Genomic DNA, 7,500 nt, shown 5'->3' with positions numbered 1-7,500 from the left:
CAGAAAAACATGATTATGTGATCGCATAATTCAATGCATAATCAGCCAAAAGGCCGCATATTTAAATTTAATAAAGTGTTAAAGCTGACTTGGTGAAACCTGCAGAAACCCTGAATCAACAGAGACGTGTCTGTAAACTCAAGCGTTTGCACACACACACACACACACACACACACACACGCTGGCCTGTTTCAGCGTCAGGCCCAGGTGTGTGTGCCTCCCCGCAGTGTTTCCGTGTGTAAGTGTAAACCCCGTGGTGTGTCCTTCAGACGAGTCCCAGCGGCGGCAGTACGAGGAGTGGCTTGGCGAGACGCAGCAGCTCCTGCAGATGCAGCAGCGCCTCCTGGAGGAGCAGATCGCAGCTCACCGCAAAACCAAGAAGTCTCTGTCGGCCAAACAGAGAACGGCCAAGAAGGCGGGCCGGGCGCTCACGGAGGAGGACGCCACCCAGCTCCGCAACATCACGGAGCAGCAGGGGACGGTGCAGAAACAGCTGGAGCAGGTACACAAACACATCAGCAGACAGAGGGGGGGGGATACAGCTACGGCCTGAACCTACGCAAAATTACACTAACTCTAGGCTAATATATGTGTGTTTAAGGAGTGTTTAAAACCAAAGTAGGACCTTTTTTCTAAACTTAACGAGTCGTTTTGGTGCCTAAACATAAGGTCTCCTCCATACTGGCTGCGTGGCGTGAGCGTGGCGTGAGCGTGGCGTTGTCTATGTCTTTCCACACCAGAAAGGTGTCTGATGCGGCGCTGAATAGTTCCTTCTGTATCGACAGGTGCAATATTTAAAAAGTCGATAATTATTATTATTTTTTTAAATGACATATCAAAACCTAGAGACTTTCAAACATCAACAAGTCATTTATTAAATGTATTTAGGGCTGCACAATACATTGATATTATATGGTTATTGTGATATGAGACTAGATATCGTCTTAGATTTTGGATGTGGTGATATCATAATATGACATAAGTGTCTTCTCCTGGTTTTAAAGGCTGCATTACAGTAAAGTGATGTACTTTTCTGAACTTACCCGACTGTTGTAACTGTTCTATTATTTGCCTTTACCTACTCAGTCATTATATCCACATTACTGGTGATTATTCATCTAAAATCTAAGTGTGAAGATATTCTGTTAAAGCACCAATAGTCAACCCTAGAATATTGCCACTATATCGATGTCGAGGTATTTGGTGAAGAATTTGGTGATATCTGATTTCCTCGCTATCGCCCAGCCCTAAATGTATTTGTGTATAAATGACATATAAACATCTTTTCCTATTCTGTTTGCCTGGAAACGCTTCCAACACATGAAAAATAGGCGTCTGTTCTATTTCTAGCATGCACGCGTTTTCGCTGCCCCTGAGACGTGCATGTCACGCAGGCAGTGTGCACGCTCTAACCTGTTACCATGGGAGCCAAAATATAAACGGACACGCCACACAGCCGACACGCTCACGCCACGCAGCCAGTGTGCAGGAGGCCTAACACACACACTCACACACACTCACACACACACACTCACACACACTCAGACAAACACGCACACACACACTCACACACACACACACACACACACACACACACATGTATATTGTTTTTCTCACTCAGCAAACATGTAAATGTTGTATTTATTTTAAAGGTGAAGTATGAAGGGAAACGTGACCGTTGAAGCTGTTTTCACTGTTTCTGTGTTTGTGTTCAGATCCGGAAGCAGCAGAAGGATCACGCCGAGCTGATCGACGACTACAGGACCAAACAGCAGCGAGCTGCAGCAGCGCTACCCCCCCTCTCCCAGCCCCCCCTCTCCCAGCCCCCCCTCTCCCAGCCCCACCCAGGCGGCCCCACCCTTCCCCGCGGCCCAAATGTCCCCCTTGGTTGGTCCCCGGGAGGTGGAGCTCCGGGCGTGATGGGGCAGAGGATGCCTCTTCTTCCACCCCCCCAGATGCCCCCCACTGCCCCCCCTCCACCGGCCATGGCGCCGGGCCTCGCTGCTCCGACAGCGGGCTTCACCGCTGGGCCCCGGGCCCCCCCTGCAGGGTCCAATGGAGCCACAGGGGACGCCGCGCCTCAGGTAACAAACCTGTCACAGCTGCACACGTCTTCACGTTGTATTTGGGACCAACGGGACACGTTGATGTGAGGAATGTCAGGAATGTCAGGAATGTGAGGAATGTTGGTTTGTGTCCTGCAGGTGAAGTTTGACGACAACAACCCGTTCAGTGAAGGTTTCCAGGAGAGAGAGAGGAGAGAGAGGCTGAGAGAGCAGCAGGAGAGGCAGAGAGTTCAGCTGATGCACGAGGTCAGGCATCACACACACACAGAGACACACAGACACACACAGACACACACACACACACACACACACACACACACACACACACACACACACACACACAGAGACACACACACACACACACAGAGAGACACACACACACACACACAGAGAGACACACACACACACACACACACACACAGAGACACACACACACACACACACACACACAGAGACACACACACACAGAGACACACACACAGACACACACACACAGAGACACACACACACACACACAGACACACACACACACAGAGACACACACACACACACACACAGAGACACACACACACTCACACACACACAGAGACACACACACACACACACACACACACACACACTCTCTCACACACACACACACACACACACACACACAGAGACACACACACACAGAGACACACACACACACACAGAGAGAGACACACACACACACACACACACACACACAGAGACACACACACACACACACAGAGACACACACACAGAGACACACACACAGAGACACACACACACAGAGACACACACACACAGAGACACACACACACACAGAGAGAGACACACACACACACACACACACACACACAGAGACACACACACACACACACACACAGAGACAGACACAGACGCACACACACACAGAGACATACACACACACACACACGTATATTGTCTTTGTTATCGCCATGGCGATATCAGCTGGGTCAGTAAACACATCGTGAAAGACTTTCCGAGATTGAAAGAAAATAGTTTGAAGTCTGAATATTTTGACTTCATTCATTCAGTCAAACTGAGCGCTGTTCTCCTCCTGTCAGGTGGAGCGCCATCGCGCCCTGCAGCAAAGGCTGGAGCTGGAGCAGCAAGGCATGCTGGGAAACTCCATGCCCCCATCTGGAGCTCTGGCGGGGGCTCGAGTCGGACAAACGCCGGGACCTCCGGCAACGGACAGTCTGTCCCAGATGCCGTTCTTCAGCTCAGAGCTGCCGCAGGACTTCCTCCAGTCGCCCCCGCCTCCCAGACCGGCGTTCCCCCAGCCAGCCACGCTCCACCCGGGCTTCCCCGCTGGACGCAGCCCCCTCGAGACGGCGCCCGCCAGCCTACAGGCACGGCCGAGGCTCCCCGCCCAGGGAACGGTGCTGCCCGCTGGGGTCACAGCGGCTGGGACTCCCCCCGCTCATCCACGGTTCGGACACGACTCCTCCTCCTCCTCCTCGCCGTCCTTCCCCGGCGCCTCCCTCGCCCAGCTGTACTCTGACATCATCCCTGACGACAAACCGAAGAAGAAAAGGAGCAGGAAGAGGGACGGAGATGACGGCGGCGGCGCGGGCGCCAGGACGCCGCTGTCCTCGCATTCTGACGACATCACGGCACCGCCCACTCCGGCCCGGTCAGACACTTCCTGCTCCACGCCCACACGCGGCAGCGTGGACCAATCAGATGTGAGCTTCTCTCTGAGCTCCAGCCTCGCCGCTCTGGCTCCGTCCTCGGAGCTGGAGAGGCAGCTGTCTGCCATCTCAGCGGCCCAGCAGAGAGGCTCCGTCCTGGGCACGGAGAGCCAGAGAGGCCCCCTGTCTGCAGCCCGTCTGGAGGTCAAGGTCAGTCAAGGGAGCCCCCACGAATTAACGATGATTTTACTATTTATTTGTATTCATGTGATAGGGACTGATCACGTTAATGAACATCGGTATAAAATACATCATGTAAACATGCCGGAGTTAGCAAGAAAGCTAATTTACATCCGTTGTCCCTACTCAGGTAACAATGATGTTTACCCTCGGTTTGTGACGTATTTGGCGGGGGGTTAAGGGACCTTCCTCAAGGAAATGCAAAGTTTTTCAATGAAAAAAAGCAATTTCACATCATTTTGGACAGTTATTTCCATATGTGTGTCTAAACGTTAGAAAAGCTAGAGCAGATAACAAATAAATGACACTCAAACAACTTAAAGACAAAACTTTTTGATATTAATGTCCGTTATGTTCAAGCCAAATGAGTTGCTGCAAAGTTAATTAATTAGCTCCACACAACTCTCTCTGGATTTCTCAGTATGACTATGTTCAGAAGATTGTGGCGTCCGGTGATTTTCCCGTGCAGAAACACACACACACACACACACACACACACACACAGAGTCACTCAGACACACACACACACACACGCTCACATATACACACAGACACACACACACGCTCACATATACACACTCAAACACACACACATACACACACACACACACACACACACACACACTCAGAGAGCGTGTGGTTGTCTGCCTGCAGGAGGAGCGTGAGGAGGGCGGAGCGTGTGGCGGAGGCGGGGTGAAGATGGAGGCGTGCGGGGGTGACGCTGTCTTCTCCCCCTCCCCTCCCTACGGGGGAGACGGGGGGAAGGAGCTGCTCAGACATCTGCTGAAGGACAAAACCTCCCCGGCAACCACGCCGTCTCCCACCGGCCAGGCCCCGCCCACTGCCCGCCGACAGCTGTCCAATGACAGCGTCCGATCCGAGGACGACGACCACGGAAACATGGTGAGGGGGGGGGATTTAGTCAACAAGCTTTCAGAGATTTTTAAAGGAAAACTTTGGTATTTTTCTAACCTGGACTCTCTGTCTCCATGTTTGTGTGTCTGAGTGTCTGATGGAACAACAATCTGTGAAACTGGTCCAAGTCGAACCAGGTCGAAATCACCATCACTAAACCCACCAGACTCCATATAAATAATCAGGACTTTTATCATCGTAAAACACACTTCATTCAAAATGGACAGAAACTTAATCAAACTACCAAAAGCCGTCTTGGTTCATCTTTCCACTGTTCCAACAATCACCACTCTGGTTTGGTTGAAATAAACCCTTAATTCACCCATTTACATGTGGAGATATGCTGGCTCTATACACGCTAAAAGTCCTGATTATTTACATGGAGTCTGGTGGAGATATGCTGGCTCTATACACGCTAAAAGTCCTGATTATTTACATGGAGTCTGGTGGAGATATGCTGGCTCTATACACGCTAAAAGTCCTGATTATTTACATGGAGTCTGGTGGAGATATGCTGGCTCTATACACGCTAAAAGTCCTGATTATTTACATGGAGTCTGGTGGGTTTGGTGATTGTGATTTCGGGGCTGTTTCATGTTAAACTAAAAGGATCTTACTCTTTAACTAAAAGGTCTATCTCTGTAGGGATCCATCCCATAATGTTGTCAGACACTTAGAATAATAATCTGAGTCTGTCAGCAGTAACAACAGAACTTTTAGTGACTCTAACTGCTGCTGAACATTAGTCCTGTAGGGTTACATTACAGCTCGGTTCACAGTCGCCTGTTACCGCGTTCTCGCTCAATACTGGACCAATTTAAAGTTTATTGTTCCTATCAGTCACTTAGACACGAAAACATGGGGAAATAGGTTTGAAATCTGACTAAATGGCCCTTTAAACTTGTCTCCAACGCCAGTTAATGAAGTGACAAAGTGCTTATTGTGAATGAAAGTGCAACCTGTGTGCTCCAGGGGACGATGGGCAGTCCAGGTGCAGATCTCCTGGACCCATCCGGCAGGAAGAAAGCTCCGCGCTGTAAGAGACTCTCTCGGCCGGAGAAAGACAAAGCTCCTCCCAAAAACAAGAGGAGGAAGAAGGAGGAGGAGGAGAAGACGCTCCAGTCGTCCTCCACGTCGTCCTCTGACCCGCTGATGACTCACCTCAGACAGGTACGCCGACCTGAACTCTCTGTCTCTCCATCTCTCTCTCTCTCTGTCTCTCCATCTCTCTCTCTCTCTCTGTCTCTCTCTCTCTCTCTCTCTCTCTCTCTCTCTGTCTCTCCATCTCTCTCTCTCTCTGTCTCTCCATCTCTCTCTCTCTGTCTCTCCATCTCTCTCTCTCTCTCTCTCTCTGTCTCTCTCTCTCTGTCTCCATCTCTCTCTCTCTCTGTCTCTCCATCTCTCTCTCTCTCTCTCTCTCTGTCTCTCTCTCTCTGTCTCTCTCTCTCTCTCTCTCTCTCTCTCTCTCTCTCTCTCTCTTAACAAACACATAATCAAGCCAAACATTAGGCCCCTTGTTTACTCTTTTTTCAGTCTGACTGCAGTAGATGTGACAGAAAGGTATAAAGTTGTGTTAATCCAGCCAGAGCTCATACCTCTGTTTACTTCCTGTTTTCTGGTCAAGTCCACACTAGTCGATTGTTGAACTCATACAATCCAGTATTCTAGTCAGACTCACTGAGTTCACTCAGAAGGAATCACTGCTCATGGGTCGGCTCCTGTAATAACATCTCAGCATGTTAAGAGGCTAAAACAGGTTTAAAAGCTGCCCTGTTTCAGCCTGTTGGTGCTAACTCTAGCAGGAGGCTAACACGCTGTAGGCAGCACCCATTGGTTAGTTGTTCTCTCTACTGACAGAACTCAGCACCCATTGGTTAGTTGTTCTCTCTACTGACAGAACTCCACATTTACACCCAGCAGAGATACGGGCTGGAATCCACCAGGAATCTCCTTTAAGAACTTCAACAGGAAACAACAGTAAAGAAAGACAACATGAGTTAGAAAAATATTCTGATATATTTGTATACACTAACATCTTAATGTGAAGGGAAACCTAAAATTCAGGAGGCATGTGACAATTCAAAATCTCTTTGGGCGCCCAAATTCTTCTGCAAATCGGTCCTCTTTCTCCTAAAAGAATCGACTTTAAACATCGGCACGAATAAAATTACGATACACAGGGTTCATACGTTTTTGAAAAAACCTGGAAAAGTTATGGAATTTGAAAAATGAAAAAAGACCCAGAAAGTTTTGGAAAAGTCATGGAATTTTGTTTTTTAACACAGCATAATAGTATGTGATTAATAAATGTATTTCACGTCGTCCTAACCTCACCGTGATATTTGGGGCGTGATATTACGACACTATGAACCACATACATCATTCATGTTATTGTTAAACCTCTGAGGGGAAACTTTAACACATATTTATATTCTTATTGTATAATGTTGACTGACATTTTCAGGAATACATAGTCATGGAAATTTGCCGAAAAGTAGTGGTTAAAATGCGTATGAACCCTGTTTAAACATCGGCACAAATATAATTACGATACATACGTAAACCGACTTTCTTTCCCTCCCCTAACTATCTGAACCGTCCCCCAGCTGTCCGTGCTG

The 7,500-nt window shown here is 48.8% G+C and overlaps 1 protein-coding gene across 2 annotated transcripts in view; it reads left to right on the top strand.

Annotated features, from left to right (window-relative positions):
- LOC118494350 (histone-lysine N-methyltransferase 2C-like) overlaps window positions 1-7,500 on the top strand; it is a 48,319-nt gene that overhangs the window by 15,322 nt on the left and 25,497 nt on the right. For both annotated transcript variants that reach the window (XM_035998133.1, XM_035998132.1), the window contains exons 14-20: window positions 270-502; window positions 1,716-2,084; window positions 2,205-2,312; window positions 3,158-3,937; window positions 4,622-4,870; window positions 5,855-6,052; window positions 7,489-7,500. The exon at window positions 7,489-7,500 is cut by the window's right edge and continues 150 nt beyond it. In XM_035998133.1, the coding sequence (XP_035854026.1) occupies window positions 270-502; window positions 1,716-2,084; window positions 2,205-2,312; window positions 3,158-3,937; window positions 4,622-4,870; window positions 5,855-6,052; window positions 7,489-7,500 (1,949 nt within the window). The remainder of the gene's footprint in view (window positions 1-269; window positions 503-1,715; window positions 2,085-2,204; window positions 2,313-3,157; window positions 3,938-4,621; window positions 4,871-5,854; window positions 6,053-7,488) is intronic.

Source organism: Sander lucioperca, chromosome 23 (assembly GCF_008315115.2).
Source record: "Sander lucioperca isolate FBNREF2018 chromosome 23, SLUC_FBN_1.2, whole genome shotgun sequence".
Lineage (NCBI taxonomy): Eukaryota > Metazoa > Chordata > Actinopteri > Perciformes > Percidae > Sander > Sander lucioperca.
Note: the sequence above shows the minus strand (reverse complement) of the source record. Positions and strands in the feature narration are given on the sequence as shown.